Here is a 20,824-nt window from a genome sequence, read left to right as displayed (position 1 = left end):
CAGTCTTGTGTGCTCACCTCGAGGATGATAGATATGTGGAAGCAGCCAGGCACAGCATGGTGAGGCCCATCCATCCTGAAGGTAAGCATGTGCTCTGAAACAGGGCATCCTGAAGATTCACATTAAATCAAGCCCCAGGGGTGCCCTCTGACAGCAAATAGTGCAGGCAGCCAACAGATTTGGCCTTGAGCCCAGCCATGCAAAGCAGTTGCAGAGCTGCTTTGAGAGGGTCTGTATAACAGGCTTTGATGTTCACAAAACCAAATGAACACCAGCTTTATGCTGGCTCTTCAGCACATACCTGTTCGCATTGTTAGTAGTAAGTCATCCTGCCAATAGTCATGGAGTCCTGCATACAACTACATCTTTTTTTTCTTGCCTTGCAATCAGGCCATGTGATTTAAGTGACTTAGAGTACCTGGATGAAGAGTTCCATCAGAGTTTGCAGTGGATGAAGGATAACAACATCACAGATATCCTGGATCTCACCTTCACAGTGAACGAGGAGGTGTTTGGACAGGTGAGCACAGCTATGTAAAACATCTGAAAAGCCAATCTGAAGCTGACAGAGTTGCACATGATGAACATCTTTCTGTCAGAACAGATCCTTTAGCCTTTCAATAGCATTTCCTACCTTCTGATTCTTTCAAGCCACTTGTTTCAATGCAGATGTTTATTCCTAGGGTTTATCATATAAAATACCATCCCCCCTACAGGCCTATTGAGCCACACACTGATGAGCATGAGGAATTCTCTGGAGTGCAGCTCTTCTCACCAGGATCTGGTTCACACAGATGTGGCATTCAGTGAATGCAAGCAATGTAACTTAAAGCTGATGTGACTGAAAGGGTGGGGGATTAGGAGGGAAGCAAAACATTTGGCAGGTGGTGTAAGACCTGGCAACTCTCACCATTATTTTGTCTAAAAGTTCCTTGTTAGATTCTGTGTCTCTTACCTTCCACCTACTTAATAACTTGGTATGTACATCCATTTATTATGCTTTCTACCATTCATCTCTGCCTTAGTCGGATAAATCTCTTTGTCCTGGCTGATCTGGATAACTGTAACTTTAAATGGGGTGCAGCCCTGGCTTAAGTCCAGACTGGCCACGAGAACAAGTGTCCCCTGCGGGATTCTTTGGCTTGCACTGAAGCCCTGGTGCTCTTTGGTGTTGTAACCCATGCTAGATTACAACTGTCTCTGCAAAGCCTTGAAGAGACCCAAAGCAATATCCAGACCAAGATTAATGACCTCCAAGGAGATATGGAAAACCAGAGAGGCTGAAGAACCAAGCTCACCAAGTACTGCAAGTTAACTGGAAGTTAACTTGTATAAGGTGCAGACACATGGTGTCAAAGGGAGCAGAGATCAGGTGGAACATACAGAGAGTGGCTCTTAGCCCTTGAAAATGAAGTTGACAGTAGGAGTTTGCACAGAGCTAGGGTAGCTCTGTGAGTCAGAGGAGAGGTGACTGATTTCTGAAGGGAGGAATTCTGGCCCTGGGAGTTAAAGGGCTGCTCAGCTATAAGCTTGAAGGTAACAGAAAGCATGCAAGACTTCAGGGGATATTTTCAAAACTGAACTTAGGGTGCTTATAGTACAAGGTTATGAAGGATGAGCAGAGTCAAGGGTGAATGAAGGACAGAAGAATTTAAGTAAGAAGCCTCTGTAGAAACAACAACCCTGTTTCTCCGCAGACTTAAATGCAGGGGGGGCTCATGAGCTTTGAGCTGAGAGTTTGCGTGACATTCAGTTGACAGTACAGTGGTTTCCCTGGAAGGTATGGCTATATAAGACTAATACACAAAGACAGACAGAAACATACTGACATATTCACACAGACAGATGAGACAAGTTTGTATTTACATTGGAAGATTGTGAAGTTGAATAAGAATCTCAGCCTGAATGGCCCCGACACATCTGAAAGTAACATTTGTCTCACTAATTACTTGGTATGCTGGCCCCAAAGAAAAGAGCTAGACAATTACATAGCAGTCTGTTGTGGAAGATAAGAGATGGCTCCAAAGAGAATAGACACAAATCACAATCTGTTGTAGATACTGTGATATGAAAGTGAGAAAAACAGAATTTTATGCCAGTTGCCATGTTGCCTAGTACTTTATTTCATATGCACTAGACATAACCTTGCTAGATCTAGGGATGGGGGAAACAGTGGTTCTCGCTGTGAATTCTGGCTGTCAGAATTCAGGAGTCCCAAGTCAAAATGAGATTTTCACCCTTCTGAGGTTTGCTAAGTGCTGACAGCAAAATAAAGAAGAAATCACAGTCACGTTTTATGCTCACAGATGGATCCCAGTTGGAAATTCATGCGTGCCAAGGGTATCTGACCACTTAAATGCCATCTGAGCATTGCTTTGCTGGGTATGTGTCCAAGTGTAGATCACGGTGGGAGCTCTGCTAATATTTGAGAAGCTGTAGCTCAAGGGTTGGGTAAGGGAAACAAGAAATAGTGGCTTTTTGAGAAGCTTTAGATGGGTTACAGCCCTTTTGTCGTGCTCCACAATTATTATGGACCAGTCACTACTTCTTTCATTTTTCCTTTCTTGTCTCATTCCTGATGGGTGTTTAGCTTTAAGCCTTTCAGGCAAAATCCTCTTTCTTGGTACCTTTTTAATTGGAATTTACTACTGAGGAGTTCCAGCCTTCTGGCATACTGGAGCCTGGAGCACTACTGTAATAGCAAAGATCTGAGAATTTCACTTACAAGAGTTGTGTCTGTTGTAACCCTAAGTACTTTTTCACGCTTTTACCCAGTAGGAAGTGTTCTTTAGGCCTTTCTCCAAGCTCTATATGTGGACACAGCCTCTCTCTGAGCCCTGGCAATTGCTCCAGTCAGGTTACAGGAATGGGCAAGATTGCTTGAAATATCTTCTTGCCACTCTGAAACCTGATTCTGAATTCTAGCTCTAGTTAATGCCTATGAACAAGAAAGAAAAAACAGGGACACATTGTTATTGATTGCCTGCCTCCAGTTGTAGATAACCACTGTATTTGGAATCGTATGGATAATGACAAGTTGAAGAACTCACCAGCATGTCTGGATGTTTGTGGGAAGTCTTGCAACTGGACATGTGAACTTACAGTCATGCTTTAAACTAGATAAGATTTAGTCTTTACTTTTGACGGATGTATCTTAGTGCTGCACAGTCTTGAAGAATCCAGCATGGCAACTGGGCCAGAGTGTTGCCTTCTGGACAGTGCAGCATTGCTTGTATAATGGTGATCCATGACATACATTTGGGAGTTTAACCTGAACTAGCTGAGAGTTCCTAACTCATTACATCTAACCTTACTGGTTCTTGCTGTTTCTCAACAAAGCTACAGATTAGGTGACTCATTCAGTGTTTCCGTAATTCATAATGTTACAACAGGTCCCTCAAGCAAAGTGACCTAAATACTATATGTATGCTGTGTGTTCTGTTGGGCTAATAAATAGATAATAATATAAATAATAAGCAAATAATACAAATAATGAATATGTATTCCTGCAGCTCATTTGCTATCTGTGCTAGACATCATTGTTATAGCAGCAGAAAACCGAAGAGGAGAGTAAATCATTCTTCCACTAGAGTTGGCTGTGAAAATAATTGCAAGATAAATACTGTTTTCCATCACATGAGGAGTATGTGCTTCCTGGGTAGAATCTAGATTGATTCCTTAAATCCCTTCTCAGTTTTAAGCCTTACTAACCCAAGCCAACCAAATTACCATTAAAATGCAATGAAATGCTGTAGGTTTTGATATAAAACAAAGAAGAAAGTTATTGTAGTACAAACACGGGTTTGGATGGTGGATGCAAAACTCTGAATCCCACAGTGGCTGTATTTGTCCTCTGTGCAGGGTGCTGTACAGGTTTTGTTCAAGTAGTGTGTTGGCAGTATGCATTTTGTGATAGTATCTTTGGCTATTGGGATTTCTGAGTAAACATTTTTATTAGCACTTAGGGAAGGATAACACTCGTTGCCTAAGAGACAAGTAGATATCCCTTCCAGTTGGCAAAACAGGCTGCCTATTCCAGTACTGTGATTGCCTCTCAGTCCTGTTGTTTCCTATACTATTGCTTGGATAATCTACAGCAAGTAGCAAGCTGGTACGGTTGCAGCTCCTAGAAGGGGAAAGCAGAGGAGAAGGATGAAAAGATGGACCAGAGCAGCACATTGTGCATGGCTTATGGATGGTGCTCCCTGAATCACTTTTGCTGGTACAGTCTGGAGTAAGGTCAGTCCAGCTTTAGCTGGGGATAAGGCTCTAGGGCAAGGCCTGGGGGGGTGTCCCTCATTACCCTTTCTGATCCTACTGCAAATAGGCAGCAGGCCAGAACAAGAAATACAGCTGTTAGGTTTTTCACTTACATTTTCAAAGTACAAGTTAAATTTGAAACAGAATGTGAGCCATACATTGCTACAGCACTATTTGTGTCTGTTCTGTAGGTGACAGAGAGAGAGTTGAAATCTGGAGGAGCAAATACAGCCGTGACAGAAAAGAACAAAAAAGAGTACATCGAGAGAATGGTTAAGTGGCGAGTGGAACGGGGAGTGGTTCAGCAAACAGAGGCCCTGGTCCGGGGCTTCTACGAAGTAAGTAACAAAGAGATGTTCTTATAGTCTTCCATTCCTCATCTGAATGAGATGAACCCATGGTTAAACTGTTCTTCATCAGTACCCTAGGAAATAGCTAAACAGACACAGATGGCAAGGAACTGGAGTGCCTGGATCGGTAGAGAGTGCCTGGATCGGTAGAGACAGGTACCTTGGGTATGACATGTTTAGCATTAAGGGAGAAAGGGTAGAAATGTGTATTCTGAATATGATGAAGCATAATGAACAAATGCTTTCCATTCACATAGTAAGAGAAGTAGGCATTTGCAAATTTTGTTTTACCCTTCTGTGGTACCTGAGAAGATCATGAAGAGTTGTACACTTTGGTGTATCTTTAGGGACTAATCCCAGTAAAGTCAGTCCTAGGATGCAGTCAGCTATTATCTTACTGGTATTCATGGATGCTGCTCTGTTGTTGTTTTCCCTGGATTTTGGTAATTTATTGTTGCACAAGACCTGGATCTGAAAACATTCTTCTGACAGAGATGCTACAAGGACTGCCAAAGATGGGACGAAAACCTGTGGCTTTGCTGACCAAGCCCATGTAGTCACCTATTCTTGCCCCTTACTAAGCATATTCAAACATTTATCTTGTCCTGGCAGCTGTACTTCTACTGTAAGTAGAAGTTAAGGACTGTCTTGCAGAGGGAAATAAGAAAGAACGGCAGCCCTAGAAAATAAAGCAGCAGATAACAGACACACAGAATACTGATAGCTGATGGTTCCAGGGAATTGTGCAATGATGTTTACAGGGAGTGGAAGCCAGTGAGGGTGGATTTGTAGCTGAACAAACTTGGTCAACCCTTTCCTGTAGAAAGGGGTTGGTAAGTGACTCCGTATGTTTTACTAAAGTGTGCATATGGTCTGCCAGCTTTTTTTCTCCCTGTGAATACTGCAGGATGTTAAAGCTTTTGCTTTCACATAATGAAGAAAGTGAACCTCAGCTTCATCTTCAGTGGATGAAGACCTGAGGGCACTCCTGTGCAATTGTAATCAAATTCCAGTGCAAAACAAAGATAAAATAAATTGTCCATATGACAAATCCAGTCTTTGACTATGAAAATCACTTGTCAGAATGAGTGTAACAAAGAAGAGTGTTCTGCACACATGATGCCCTGAAACTTGTATTGTTTCATTCTGGCCAAATCTCATGTGGCACCATTGTTTGCAGCTCAAAACATCAGCAGACTCCCTGAAGAGGAGCACAGATTTACCAGCAGAGGAATGGAAGTCAGCTGTCAGCATGCAGACTTTGTCAGATTAAAGAGCTGGCCATCAGAGCCATAGGTTTACAAGATACTGCATCTGCTTTATTTCCAGTCTGAATCCGTGCTTACAAGTGGTTTTTGTTCCAGGTTGTAGACTCCAGGCTTGTCTCTGTTTTTGATGCCAGAGAACTGGAGCTGGTTATAGCTGGCACTGCAGAAATAGACCTCAATGACTGGCGAAACAACACAGAATATCGTGGAGGTAAACTGCCTGCTGGTACTTACTATATCTTGACTGATTTCAGTCTAAAACATGAAAGACTTTGTCCATCTCTTCCTTCTGTCTTTTGTGAGGGAAATGACCCATTTTGTTCAGGAATATTTTGAGTAATAACTCATGAAGTAAAATCTCAGGTTTGGATCAACAGATGTAATAATAATAATGGAATTGCTTCTGCTACTTCTATCCAGGTTTTATCCACTCAATTCCTACCTTCTTAACAGAACAGGAGTTTTGACTAATAAGGACTGAAAAGGATTTGCAGTATTAGATTTTAAAGTCGCTTAGATGACTGAATGAACTCCTGGCCTCACTTAAAGTAGTACCACAAGTTCTCTTGGCTTCAGCACAGACCTGAATTTCACAGTTCCCGATTACACTTCAACAACATACAGATCTTGCTTAACCATCCCCTCAGCCTAAACTATGTCAAATCTGAGTTTTTATCCCTTCTCCTCTAATGCTTGGCCTGGTCTTGCTTTAAACACTGAGCGGGATTTATCCAGGCCGTCTTGGATGATGTATAAGTGTGAAATCCACCAGTTCTGCACTATGAAAGGGAAGTCCCCGAGGTGCATGTATTCTCCCCTGAAATACAAGGTTTAAGCCTTTGCTGCTCACGGGCCAGCCTTTGTGTTACCTTGAAATATGCAGCTTACCACAAGCACAGCCGGTCCTCGAAGTTATTCTTCTACTTTTTTCTGGTTAGCTATTGAAACTACATTTAGCCTGGGCTTATCGTGGCTTTCACTAGCACAAACCAAGGCACAGAGGCCCTCAAGTGGGAAGTTTGCCAGGGAAGGGCTTGTGGCTGGAAACTCCTTTCCATATGTCGAACACTATTGCAATACAAAAGAGATTTTTATTTGGGAGCCAGAGATTGTTAAGGCATTAGGACTCACACTGTGTGGTATATCACAATTGGTCTTTTATGTCTCATGCAGGTAACCCCTGTTCTTGCCAAAGGATTTGCAAGAGGCCGGTGTACCTCAAATGTATCTTTGAGTGCCAGGGTTTCAAATGACTTAGTGATACTATAGTACCCACAGCCAGAACAGGATGAGGGCTGGGACCTATTGCTCATCAAGAACAAGATGTACTATTATGTCAGGGTCTTTTCAGAGAGACCTAATGTCCCATGATAGCAGGAACATGTTTTGATATTACACTTCCCACTTGGTGGGAGTGATTTGAATTTCTCTCTTGTGCTTTTTGGTTTAGGTTACCATGATGGACACATCGTAATACGGTGGTTCTGGGCAGCAGTGGAGAGATTTAACAATGAGCAGAGGCTCCGGTTGTTGCAGTTTGTCACTGGAACATCAAGCGTGCCGTATGAGGGCTTTGCGGCTCTGCGAGGGAGCAATGGGCTGCGGCGCTTCTGTATAGAGAAATGGGGGAAAATCACCTCCCTCCCAAGGTATGTCCTAGCTAGGATATAAAACCAGAAATGCTCTGGGAAAGGTGAGCCTCGTACTTGTGTCTCTCTGCCAGTGAAAGATAATGAATCCAGTGAGGACATCTTATAGAATCATAGAATAGTTAGGGTTGGAAAGGACCTTAACATCATCAAGTTCCACCCCACCTGCCATGGGCAGGGACACCTCACACTAAACCATCTCACCCAAGGCCTCGTTCAACCTGGTCTTGAGCACTGCCAGGGATGGAGCATTCACAACCTCCCTGGGCAACCCATTCCAGTGCCTCACCACCCTAACAGGAAAGAATTTCCTCCTTATATCCAATCTAAACTTCCCCTGTTTAAGTTTTAACCTGTTACCCCTTGTCCTATCACTACAGTCCCTAATGAAGAGTCCCTCCCCAGCATCCCTATAGGCCCCCTTCAGATACTGGAAGGCTGCTATGAGGTCTCCACGCAGCCTTCTCTTCTCCAGGCTGAACAGCCCCAATTTTATCAGCCTATCTTCATACAGGAGGTGTTATAACAGCAAAGAACAATTATGAGTTTGTTCTGTAATTACACTTGGATAAAAGGGTTTTCTTATGCTGCCTTCTTGATTTGCAGGCTCAACTTAAATGTCTTTGAATCCTGGGAAATAGTTAAGATCAAGATTTCCATTGGTCCAAACCTAGTTCTCTTATTTTTCTTCTGGAACAGATCCAGAGCTTATTCTGTTCCCTTTACTTCCAGAATATTAGTGAAAATATTTGTGAGTTACAGAGCTATGAAAGCCAGAATCTGTCTAAGTTTTGGCCAGAGACCTGAATGTAATCCCTTCATTTGCTCTGATGATTCCACCTTTCCATCACAAAGAAGCTTAGTGAGGGACTTCAGACCATGTGGTGATAATACCCAATTTGTTACATCTAGTTCAGTCAACCAGCTAGAAGCAAATGAGCCATAATGTCATAGAGAGTCAACAGATTTCACAGTGCTTCCCAAAAGAGAGGTCATCTTCCTTTACAGAACAAAGGGGCTGAGGTATGAAGGAGTGGTCTGACTTGCCTAAGTCCACCCAAGAGAGTCATAGCAGAGCTAGTGATATGTTCAGCTTTGAGTTCTGCTCCAGCACTCTGTCAGTGACCAGCACTCATCCTTCTTCACTGAAGTGAGTCACTTGAACATCTTTACAGTTGCCTGAGGTTCTGCCCCATTGTTCATGGGGCTGCATCTCAGCACCTCTGAGATACTTTTGCTGTGTGACCATTTTACATAACATTTGCCCTCCAAAGGATGTTTCCCTGGTTACTTGCCATCCGTGTTGTTTACCCAGAAGCATGCTGTAAGACATGGACCTGAGCAGACCTCCAGAGTCCTCTGGAGAGGGGAAGTCCAAATATGTTCACCTTCTTAGTCCAGGCCTACTCAAGCCCATGTTTATGCAGTGGGGAGACACAGGAGCAAACATTCAGAGCTGACATCTTATGTGGACTCCCTCTAAAGTCAGGAAAAGGAAAGTAAGCATTTTTAAGACACAGTTCCTTTCACCTGAACACAGACTTTTACAATGGCTCAGCTGAATCACACCTGGCACATCCTGATTTATCTCCATTGACCATACTCTAGAGACTATATGGAGACCTATGTGAAAGCTAGACATAGGCACTGAGATGTAAAAACAGATGAAAACATGTCAGGTCAGTGAGATGACTCATGCCCTCTGAGCTCCAGCCAGCAATGCGGAGAGAAAGCGTGAGAGCTACAGTTTGCTATGTGTAAGCCAGATCCCCCTTTTGCAGCATATATAGGTATAGTCCGGTTCTACGTAAGGGCTTCAGAGCTTACCAAGGGCATTCCTGCCTGCAGACAGGCAGCGACTGGAAGTCACAGACTTGCAGCATTCCTGCAGAGATCAGTTTTCACTCTTTTGGGGATGGAAAGGGGCGAGAGAGGAGGGGAACTTTAGCCACAGAAAATGCCCTGGGCTGACCCATTAAGTTCTGAAAAGGTAATTGGCCTCTTTCTGCTCTGCTTAACTTCCTTTGTGAACCCAGGCAGTGCTTATGACCTAGATGCTGTTGGCCCCAGGATACCCATATTAACGACTTGATGTTTGTCTGCTGATCCCCAGACTTGTTGCTCTCCCTGAAAGAGGCCTCTTTTGCAGGTGAAAGTTGTTAGCACCTTTTAGAAGTCTTAGAGCTCTGCATTCATTTTAGCCAGAGGAAAGAGAAACAGCACTTGCTCATGGGGGATAAACACAGCTTGATCACCCTGAATTACTACGTGCATTTGTATGAAATTATGGGGTGCTGCCAAGTATACACAGTGTTAAGAAGTACATAAAACACACAGGCTAAACCTGGAGGCTCCCTTAACCCTTAGTCAAGCAACTAAATAAATGTTATTTAAAACTTTCTTTAAATGCCTGATTATGGATTGCTCATGTTTGGTTAGATTTACTTACGTATTTACTTAGACTTAGTGGCTCAAAGAAAGTTACATGTCATATCCTGTAGGCCTTTTGGCTCTGTGATACGCTATGAGTGTAACTAGCTGTTTAAAATAAACCACAATAAATTCCCTTCTCCTTCTAACAATTCCTGCAATTTCACAGTGAGGGTTACCTTTGCTCCATGCTTTCAAAGTCCTAGGAAAAACCCCAGCCAAATAGCTTTCTTGTGTCTTAGCAATCATCAGATTTAGTCATTTATGTGCTTAGGTGTGGATTGTACCTCTTAATTACTGGCTTAGTTCTTAGGCCATGACCAAATAAATGCAATGCTGTGAGGGTTGTTATGGAAGCTTGCATAAAGCTGATGCATTTGGCTTCTCTGACATGCAGGTAGCTGGCGGGTCACTGGGGATAGGTTAGCCTGGCCTTTGGGTTTTCAGCTGTTTTACAAAGCATCAAGATAATTTTTAGCTCTATTGGGAGAGTCCAGGACTCTTTTTGTATTATCTCAGTACTGCTCCAGATGTCTAAAGCAGTGAGACAGCTCTCCTGTACATCTTGTCCTTACACTTTGGCAATGGAGCATGCAACTGCCATTTGCTTATGGCAAGCAAAGATGTGACAAAACCAGCCACGCATTTGCGCTTGTGACAGCACCGTGGCACTCCCAGAAAAGAGGCATGGTGTAAATGTCTTAATTGCAGCACTTTCTGAAGAACAGCCCCTAGTACATAATGCCAGAGTGCTTCTTGAAAGCACTGAGGGTGCAAGACTTTCTCAGCGAAGCTGAAAATCTGGTACCTTCATTCTAAATTGGTGGATTTTTTCATCAGTACCAGTTCCCCTACATGAACAGGGTGATGGTGGTGTAATATGTTCATCTAATACAAATAAGAGTTAGATTACACCAGTAGTTCATTTCTGGAGTGTGCATGTGTACTAGACATGTTATTCCTGTCTATATTGACTTTGAGACCACCCATGTTAGAAAGTCAGAGTACTGTACAGCTCAGAGGTATGTTCTAATCCCAGATCTCTTGACACTGAAAGGCTGAGGCAGGTTCCAAAGAGACTGCCAGATTTACAGATCTGTCAGTGTAAATTTGTTCATCAAGGTGGATTTTTGCTCTACCTACCTAATATGCAAAACTTTGTCCCAAAATAAGGGAGTTGCGTATTTTACTTTTTGTAACTGGTTGCCTGAGTAGGGATGGATAGAGAATTCTTCCAGCTATAGCTTCTTCTGAGGCAGGAAGCCTCTCTTCACGTTTCCTGGGTCATGCAAGGACCGTAAGAACTTATTCTTTGTTCCCCACCAAACACTAATGAACAGGCACAGCTTCCTCTGATATTGTGGGAGCAGAACTCCTGGCCCAGAACAAACCAGTGCAAAGAACTAGCAGTGTTTTCTACTGCAGCTATAGGAGGCAACAGTTCCCTTTTCTCAAATCCTCAGCCCGCAGAAGTGTTCAGTGCCTAGAAATGCCACTGCCCCATCTTCTGTTTTTGTGCTCCTCCCCTGCCCAAAACCCGTCAGCTCCAAGGTTATTTCTGTTTGAGTATCAATGAAGTAAGTACCTCAGTGTGAATCCCAGCGAGTCAAATAATCACATTTGACACAATGAGGTCATTTTTCCAGCAGTGCTGAGCTACAACTACCCTTTCGTCAAACAAGATTTTCATTCAGCAGAATAATGTAAGTGATCACCACCATTGTGTCTGCAGGTTGTGCATGATAAAGATTACCAGTGCTAGTAAATATCTGACCTTTTGTAAGAGAATTCTGTCCCTGTCTGTTAGATGATCAGGTATTTAATCAACCAGAATACCATATAGCAATTAAAAAATGATTCTCTGTGACTACTGAGAACTTTGTTCTCATAATTTCTGTCCTTCTCATTGGACTGTGTATGCTTTGCTCTCCTTTATCATTCCTTATCTCCCATCCCTCTTCTCTTTCCTCTTTTCTCACATACAACAGAAATACCAGCTATGAATGTATATTAACCTACTAAGCAGTGGTTCCCAGGCAGCATGTAAGTGTAAAAGGAACAAAAGTTGATACCTGTGGAACTGAGGTTGATCAAATAAGGTTTTGTGGGTTCCTCTTCTTTCTTCTAAAGAAAGCAAGGTGAAAAAGAGAAATGCCCAGTTTCTGCCTGACAGGCATGGCTGTGTTCGAATGCCAGCCTTATGTTAGTTGGTAAGGTTCATCTCTAAATAAGGTAGGAGGGGGTTCTGTGCACACTCATGGCCTTTTTTGGAGTGAACACATTTTTTTCTACGAAGTTGTTGAACTGGAGAACAGCAGAGCACTACTTGGCAAAGTGCTGCAGTTTCTAAACATGTAACTTTTTCTTCCTTTCTTTGTCATAGTTGCTCCCCATAATAAATTCCTTGAGAGGCTGTAAGTAAACCTTCTAAGACCTTCTAAGCAAGAATGTAAACACCAGTCAGCGGCTGTGGCTATGTCTGCACCGCACAGTAGGATGTGTGACAGCAGTGTCTGAAATGCTGTGATATCATGTAGTAAAATGTGCCATGGTTAAATACCATACAGATGTATTACTTTAGGTTCAGCAAGGTTACATTAGCAGAATCCACACCTGAGCCACCACAGAATCATAGAACCGTGGAATAGTTCGGGCTGGGAGGGACTCTCAGTTCTGGAGCCAGGCAGCTGAGCTCCTGAAGACTGTCTGTCTCTGAATGGTGCTGTCTTGCCTATGATAAGCACAGTCTGAAGGGACTACAAGAATCCTTCAGTTAATAACTCCCAGTGCTTGATATGTATTGGCAATTGTAGAAACAACTTGTGCTGCCAAAGGTTGCTGAGATAAACAATAAACAGTGCAGGGCTATTCATGGGTGAGACACGTGAGCTGCCATGTTTAATTTCAAGAGATACATTCAGTAATGGCTTTATTAATGTTCCTTTTTCACTGACTCAAGTGTGCCCAGCTCATTCCCACAAATTCTGTGTTTATTTCACACTCTGAAAGAGTGACCAGCTAACACATCTTCATTTGGAAAGGGAAAAAGATGGTAAAACCTCTCCTAATTGAAATGCTGAGATGCAGTGAAGATTATGTGCTCCTGGCTATTTCAGTTGCCTGATTGCTTTTAGTGATTCACCATGGGTGCTTGATAAAACTCTCCCTCTGAATCTGCAAGTCTCAGGCCAGCCCATGTATCAGTATCATGTTTTTCTCACTCTGTGGGTGGCCTAAGGGATGACTAGCACGGTTTCAAATAGTTTCTCCAAGGTAGCTCTTCTGCTTCAGTTTGGAAGAAATAACATTAAAGTATGAGATAGAAAAGCTGAAAGTGAAACAACTTCACAGCTTCTACAAATACTAGGGGCCAGAAGCGTAGACATTGTTAGCCATTGAGGCTGCATTTCCCTCTGTGTAGGGTTTAATCAATTCACATTCATTCCAGGAAGCAAGAGGAAACAGAAATATTTGTAGGATCATGTAGAACTGCAAGCTGACTGAACAAAATGAGACCATTTCAATGAAAACGTGCCCCCGCTGTTTGCTGAATGAGCTTTACGGTTTTTCAGTCAGTTGAAATGGATGAACTGTTGGGGCAGGGAGTGTTGCTTTGCTCCACGTTTGTATAGCTCCCCACACAGTGCAGTTTGCATCTGGGTCTAATTGCTGCTACCAGAAAAGCTGAAACAAGTTGGAGACATGTGAGGAACCCGTTCCACAGCTTCTTGTGAAGGTGCTGCCAACTTGGGGTAAATACAATGATAGAACTGTGGGCAAAGAGGGTCATCAAGTTGGCAGCTTGCTCTGCACACAATGTTTTGCTTTTACCTTGGCTATTACAAATAAATAACATCTAAAGGCCAGCCTTGCAGTAGATGGGCAGCAGCTGACTTATAGGAGTGTTTGCAGCAACCTGCCTTCCTTAGCAGATCACTGACTGGTCTTTCACCAGTCAGCCCTGCCTCACTATAAACACATGCTGAGCCCATTCTGGCAGTAGAGTTCATCACATGATGCTTCTCCACTTGTGCAAAACTTGCCGGCTGCTCATGCTGGATGTACAGCTGAGTTGTATTTTTGGGGGGGAAAAACTCAAAGCAACCAAAATAGTGGAGTTTTCTCTCTATCTGGGCCTAGACCCCATCTCCTCAGTGACCTCCAGTGTTCTTTATATGAAGATCCCTGCAAGATCCTTGCAAACGTTGAATGCAGAGATAGCAGAGAATGATGTTATGTTGATACTTAGCTTCTCTTTGAAATATTTATGTGTATGTGCACGTGCATTGCAGTACCTCAGATTTTGGCAGAATTTGTTGCAATAGTTAGAATTTCTTTTTCTCTCTTGAGTGAACTTGAATGTTTTGAGTCTCAGTAGGAACTTGTTTTCTCAGTTTTTACTTTCTCAAATTTTTCAGGATAAACTTAACCTGAGGCATGTTTTCCTTTTGCAGGGCACACACATGTTTCAACCGTTTGGATCTTCCACCTTACCCCTCATATTCTATGCTGTATGAAAAGCTGCTGACAGCTGTTGAAGAAACTAGCACCTTTGGACTTGAATGAGGGGGTTCAGGCACTTCTGGTGTTTTTCTGGCTGATGATGTCACCTTTCCTGTCCACCATCATTTGATCTTGGTTTCCCATGTTTTTAGTTTTGAAAAACAAACAAACAAAATCAGGATTAACAAAAGCTGTGCATGAAGAACTGCCTCCCTCTAAGATCTAACCTTCATGCTTTCATCCTCTGTTTCCAATGGACTGCTAGTCTGTATGCAATAGAAAACCAACTGTTTCAAGGTTTCTGTATATCTCTACATACCTCCATTAATAACAATGAAAATACAAATGCAAGTTACACTACACTTGACCAAATGTTAATAAATGTTTACTTCCACCTACGTTGATTAAAAAATAAAAAAAAAACCCTCATCAGGCATTCCAAGCTTTTATATGGCCACATCTTCTAAATCAATTCACAGCCCATCTTACTTCTTAACCGTTGAATCCAGTCTTAGGAGCTGGTCAAATGTATCTTCATCCATCCTTGTTTTTCTCTGTACGTATTGTCCATCTGAGAGACGCCTATGAGCAAAACTGACATTTTTATAGATGAACTCATGATCCACATCACTTGCATCAGCTGGAACTGGCCCAGACACATGGTGCAGATCAGACCTTCAGAAACTAAAAAAGCCAACCTGTAACGCAATGCAAAGCATAACAGCGATTGTTACGATTGGTACTTGCCAGCACTGGAGAGAACTTGCACTTCAGAGATACTGGGAGGGGCATCTCCATTGTAATGTTTACCACATAAGAAGCACAAGGTTGTGCACACTCAAGATGGATGTTTTATTATGTAGCATAAAGGATAAGGCTCCTTTACCTTAGTATTGTATATGACAAGGAAAAGGAGAAGTAAGAAGAATGTTCTACTCTATACCCTTGGGTTCTGTTTACCAGGTCTCTGTTTTCTGATGTTTAAAATGCTCCTTTCCAAATGAGAAGTCTAGACAATCCCATCCCCTGTGTCAGAAGCCATTTATTTTCTGTGAAGCTGGGCTAATCTGTGGTTGCTGGGGGCAGTTTTCACTTCTGTCATTTTTCTTTTCTTGTCCAGTGGAAATCTCTGTAACCTCAAGTGTGGTCGTAGAGAGAAGGTTTTATCCTAGGGTCTGTTAAATGAGAAGCTGCAGTGAATGAGGGTGCTAGTCAGGGATGAAGGGGACTGTAACTCTCTTTGGGTTAAGACTGTTGCACTTCCTCTTGGAGTAAGCCCAAAGGCCCTCTGGTCATGCTAGGTACCGCTGAACTAAAGATCTAGCTCTTGTTAATGGCAGGCGTAACCCTCTTCAGTTTGGTGTACTTTGCATTCCAGCTCTGAAACCAGGGCGCAAGAGGTAAACAGCAGAAGGCTTGTCTTCAAATGGGTTTTGCTGAGGCTGTTACAACCGACCTCACTGCTCTGATTGTGTTTTATTTATTACTCTTTGCTGCCCTTGTTTTCCAAGGCTAATCTCAGATTGAAAGTGTTTGTCTTAACTGGGAAAAGGAATACAAAGTATCTTCTGACGCTAACTATGTTAAAGGATGCATGAAATATGAAGTGAGAGACTTGTGAAGGGTGAGTGAAGGTAAGTGAGAAGGTAACATCATAGTACCGAGCAGCTCACATGAAATACCACACCCCCCTAGGGGCTTGTTACTGGTAGTTCTGTGTTAGCTATGCTTCAGAAAACTGTAAAATCAGATCAGTTCAATGTCTGACACATGTAATTCCCGTAAGTTTTCTCTCCAGAGAAAAGAACTGGATGCTGCTTTCCCACATATTTTTATGGTAACTTTACAGAAACTCATCACAATTGAAAAACTGCATTCTGAGAGTTGTAGATCATTCTCCCACTTTTATTCTTAGGTCAGTAGGTATTTGAAAGGTGAAACGTGGTGGACCCGAAAACACGTTTCTAAGCAGAAATAGTAGCTTTTGTTAATGATATATAAAGTATTTGGGATATTTAAATTGCCCCATTCATTCCATTTCTGTGACGTTTCAGCCACTTTTATACTAATTTACTGTATGGCTTTTACTGAGAATCTGTTTTATAGTACGTTGTTATTCTTACTGAGTACTCATATTCCAGTTGTGTACGGAGGCTGCCGCTACGGGCCAGCATCATGGTACTAGGCACTGAAAATGATGCTCATGATTTCCACACATGAGCTCTCAGGCGTCTGTTCCACATGACCACCCCCACTGCACAGCAGAGATGGAAATCTTCACTTCTTACATCAGAGCAAGTCACACCAGGAGAGAATGAACAACCAAATCTTCCAGTGTCTGTCATTTCTGCCTCTTCATCACTGGGCCCCAAAATCCAGCGATTCATGTATGGTTCTTATTTTCTTGCCTGGTGATGTTATAAACTCACCTGCACTATGTCAAAAGTTGGATGTCTTCCAAAAATAGAGGAAAAGAGAAGCATCCAACTGCTTGGTCCATGTTTGGCCAAGGCAAATAGTTGCATCAAGAGCTGTCTCAGTAACATAGCAAAAAAGGAAAAAAAAAATCTCCAATCTTTACACAGTGTATAGTGAATTTTTTTAAGTCTTGAAAAGCTATATTTTATTAAGAGAAAAGGGAAACTATTTTTTGTAGCATAATAAAAGATGTTTGTTATCTCAGAGACAGCATCAAACCCCACTGATTGAAACAAGGAAAGCTTTCTCCTGAAATTCTTCTTCACATGTTTTGGCACTCGCCACACACTAAGCTGGATTAGGTGTTATGCATCTCCATGGTGGTTGGCAGATACCATCTTGGGCACTTCATGTGTTCCTGCTCTGGGAAGCATTCAGCATAGCTAGCTGCTTCCCATCAAATTCCTTGGTCCAAGCTGTCTTTCTAGCACACAGCTGAGGATTTTTTAAGGTTACTTTCTTAGGTGACTGTGGTGACATCAAAGTGACAAGGTCGTGCAGATTTCCTTGCATGTTTTTTGGGATCTAAAGCCAGGAACAGAGGAAGACAGTTGACTATTTTCATTTTTTACAGGAGAGAAAATGCCATACTCAGCTTTTCTTGCATTCTACCATGCCAGTCCATTCCTCTCTCTTCCCCAGATGCCCTACCCCAATAGATTTTCAAACACTGACATCATCTCTAGGATATCCTCATCGATGCTCCACACTGTTTTTCTGCATTCATTGCATCATATCATGGGCAGAATCAGGCCTCAGTCTGGAGTGAAGGGAAGCCGTGCATCCAGGTGGCACTGCAGTGTTAATGTGAGGCAGCGAATGGTGCTAACAGGAGAGAGGAGGAGCCCTTTCTCCCTTGACCTGCTATTTAACCTGTCCATTACGCAATTAACTGGCTTTGTTGTTATGCATATGCAAGGCATATACCCTTCCTTGTTCAGCTTTCAATTCAGATGCTGTTACTCATTTAATCATCTGTGCCCTCCCCAGGTCTGCGTTTTCATTTGTAAAACACTGACTGTTAATTACAGAATTTCTTGTTTCATTGTTTTCCCACAGGAAAGTCTGGAAGACATTCCATAGGGCAGATTTACAGTAAAATAACCTGTTCAGCTCAGTTCCCTTGGAACATGGTGGGGGCTATATTAAGAAATGACATCAACAGCAGTAGATTTTAAAATGCAAGTGAAAAATGGAATAGGCAAACTGACAGCTTTTGTGGATTTCAGTTTTTGATAGGAACAATGAATATTGGTAATTTGTACACTTGGTTTCAGAGGGTCCATATGTTTCTCAAGGTGACTGTTGTGATGCCATTAAGGGTAGAGGGAGAGAAAGGGATATTTTTCTGTATGAAATCCTGTTGCCGTACTAGCATTAAGCTAAAGGTATGAGAACGAAAATAGGTATTTTAAATCACTGGTAGCTCTTCCGCATTGACATAGTCTCCCTGACTGTTCAGCCACATAAGCTATGCAGGATTTGATCCAGTACAACCAACCGTACCTTACAGTTAATTGCGTCTAAACCTCACAGATGCTGTCACTTCAGTCTGCAGTAGGTTATGTGAGCATTCAGTTTCAATCGCGTAGCTGCACATATTCAGAACTTGACTTTTATGTTCCAGGGACATCCGTGGCTATCACAAGGCAAGAGTGAGTGATCCAATGTACATCTAACAGAGAAATCATGAGTTTTGTACAGGTCTGACACAAGGAGTTTTTTCACCCAGATTGCTCAAGTGCCCATGAACTGCAGCAAAAGTTTGAGTTCATAGTCTAGTCTGAGAGACAGCCTGTGGGAAAGGGGGTGTTTGTTGGGTTTGTGTTTTATTGTTCTAGTTTCACTGTAACAAATAGTTGACATACCTCTAGTTGAAAACAATAGGATACTGAATTTGGACATGAAAATCAAATAAGAAATAGGCTAAAATACACATGCACAGAGGATGAGTTAAACTCGTCCTTCACTGTTAATCCTGTGACAGTCTATGGAATTCCAGAAGGATGAATTTGACTGGAGATTTGGTTCATTTCTGTTGAAATAATAATTTGCCCTGTCTCCATAGTAATATTAATAGAGCTTCCCAGTCAAGATTAAACACTTTCAGTCCAATGCAGACCAACAGATCTTTCTATGACAAATGCGGTGCTTTTTGATTATTATTCTTGCTGTACCTCAGTGTTCATTATTAAAAGAAAACAAAAATTATTGCAATACACTAAATCTGGGAGAGGATTTCCAGTTACCACAAGGTCCAAAAGATTGGATTGTTCCTTTCTCTCTAGTGAGTCATGTAGTTCCTTTGTTCTAGTAGAAAAACAGATGCCTGTAGATAGTAGATACTAGGTATAGTAAATAATGTTACCATTAGCCAAATTCCCTGCAGCTTCCAATTTATCTAACAGAGATGTCTGTTACGGTTTTTGTTAAAGACTACATAAAGTCAATGGCAGGAAAGGTCCTCATTATTGGACTGATTTTGCTTCTATTGACAGAAAAATGTCACATGATACTCAGGCTGTGCTTTCTATTCAACCATATCATTATAGAGGAATGTCAATAAAATCACTTTGTTATGGCATTGTGTGGACTGTCTATTACAAATAACTTGCTTTGTAGAGGATGTATTTTACCAGAGTGGGTGGAAAGAGGCGCTAGTGAAAGTCCACTGATGTAAGTAGATGCTCTTCCAGGTTCTTCCCCTTTCTGACTGCTGCATTCAGGTCCTTCCATTGCTTTTGTTCAATTTTGTACATGCTTAAAACTTAAGATTCTCCACATAAGTGTGCGTAACCAAAGCCCCCATGCTCTCCTAGACTAGCCTATGAGCAGCCCTGCATTGAAAGCATGTGAGCTTATTCCTTGCTGTAGAAAATGTCTGAACAAAGAGACAAAAGAGATGCATATGCTCCTTACACATTCCTTCCTTCTAGGTATAATTACTGCATTGTAGGTATGAAATGCAAGTGCAAAGATGATTTCTTAATAGCATGTGCTGGGTCTGCATTAAGTGTTGACAGCAAATAAATAGTAAGATGCTCTGGCATTCTCAGTATGTCACACCCATTTCTTTACTGCTACTGTAATATCTCAGGCATGTTTCATTAGCACATTCCAGGATAGATTAACACACCTCAGATACACAGTCAGCACACACCTTGCTGACCATACTTGTTTTCTTACATAAACAGCGCCTCAAGAGGGATCATAGAACAATATGAAGGATGGGAAAGCTTTAGAGGAGGAAGAGTTTCTATGAGGAAAAAGATAAACCCATGGAAGACTCTCCAACAAAAATGGTAAGCATATCTTGTATAAGACAAATCAGAAACTGTGACTATGACAACTCTTAGGAGACCTTCTGCAGCTGGCACTGCATTTCATCGTGTGGAGGAGCACAGTTCCACAAGCCCCTGGCTCTCCTGCATCAGGGAAGTTTGTGGTGGCAAGAGTAGTTTGTGGTGGCAAGCATATAGGTGGCAAGCATATACTCATGAAATCCAGATCTTGAACTTCTTTGTGTGATTGATCATGTATGTGAGGAGGAAGTGGAAGGAAAGGGCATGTGTGATACTAAGCTACATTCCTTTGACACTTTCACACATGAAGGGAGGAAAAATCAGTACTAAGAAGCAGTGAGATGAGGTACTGATGGTCAGGGTACATCCAAGGTGTCAGCTTAGGTGGCTTTTACCAGAACCCATTCTATGATAACCTGTTACTGAACTTCTGTTACAACACAGCAGCAGTTCACCTGAAGCCTCCATACATACATTAGATGTCTGTCTTGATATGCTAAGAAAACTCCATAATCCCGTAGGACATTAAAAATCTATAATAATCCCTTCCCACCCTGAGGTAGCAAAGTCATCGTTTTTTGCTA

At 42.2% G+C, this 20,824-nt stretch overlaps 1 protein-coding gene and 1 long non-coding RNA gene across 9 annotated transcripts in view; one reads left to right on the top strand and one right to left on the bottom strand.

The window, feature by feature from the left end:
* HECW1 (HECT, C2 and WW domain containing E3 ubiquitin protein ligase 1) overlaps nt 1-19,522 on the top strand; it is a 250,356-nt gene extending 230,834 nt beyond the window's left edge. For all 8 annotated transcript variants that reach the window (XM_061464617.1, XM_061464613.1, XM_061464615.1 and 5 more), the window contains 5 exons: nt 391-520; nt 4,452-4,598; nt 5,975-6,089; nt 7,329-7,527; nt 14,412-19,522. In XM_061464617.1, coding sequence (XP_061320601.1) covers nt 391-520; nt 4,452-4,598; nt 5,975-6,089; nt 7,329-7,527; nt 14,412-14,523 — 703 coding nt within the window. In that variant the 3' untranslated portion in view covers nt 14,524-19,522. The remainder of the gene's footprint in view (nt 1-390; nt 521-4,451; nt 4,599-5,974; nt 6,090-7,328; nt 7,528-14,411) is intronic.
* The window catches only part of LOC133274991 (uncharacterized), a 34,003-nt gene that overhangs the window by 8,426 nt on the left and 4,753 nt on the right, over nt 1-20,824 (bottom strand). The window lies entirely within an intron of this gene.

This window comes from Pezoporus flaviventris, unplaced genomic scaffold (assembly GCF_033815535.1).
Source record: "Pezoporus flaviventris isolate CSIRO_AGI_PZ_B2104156 unplaced genomic scaffold, CSIRO_AGI_Pfla_v1 ptg000037l, whole genome shotgun sequence".
Taxonomy (NCBI): Eukaryota; Metazoa; Chordata; class Aves; order Psittaciformes; family Psittacidae; genus Pezoporus; species Pezoporus flaviventris.
The sequence above is the reverse complement of the archived record's forward strand: the minus strand, read 5'-3'. Positions and strand labels throughout refer to the sequence as shown.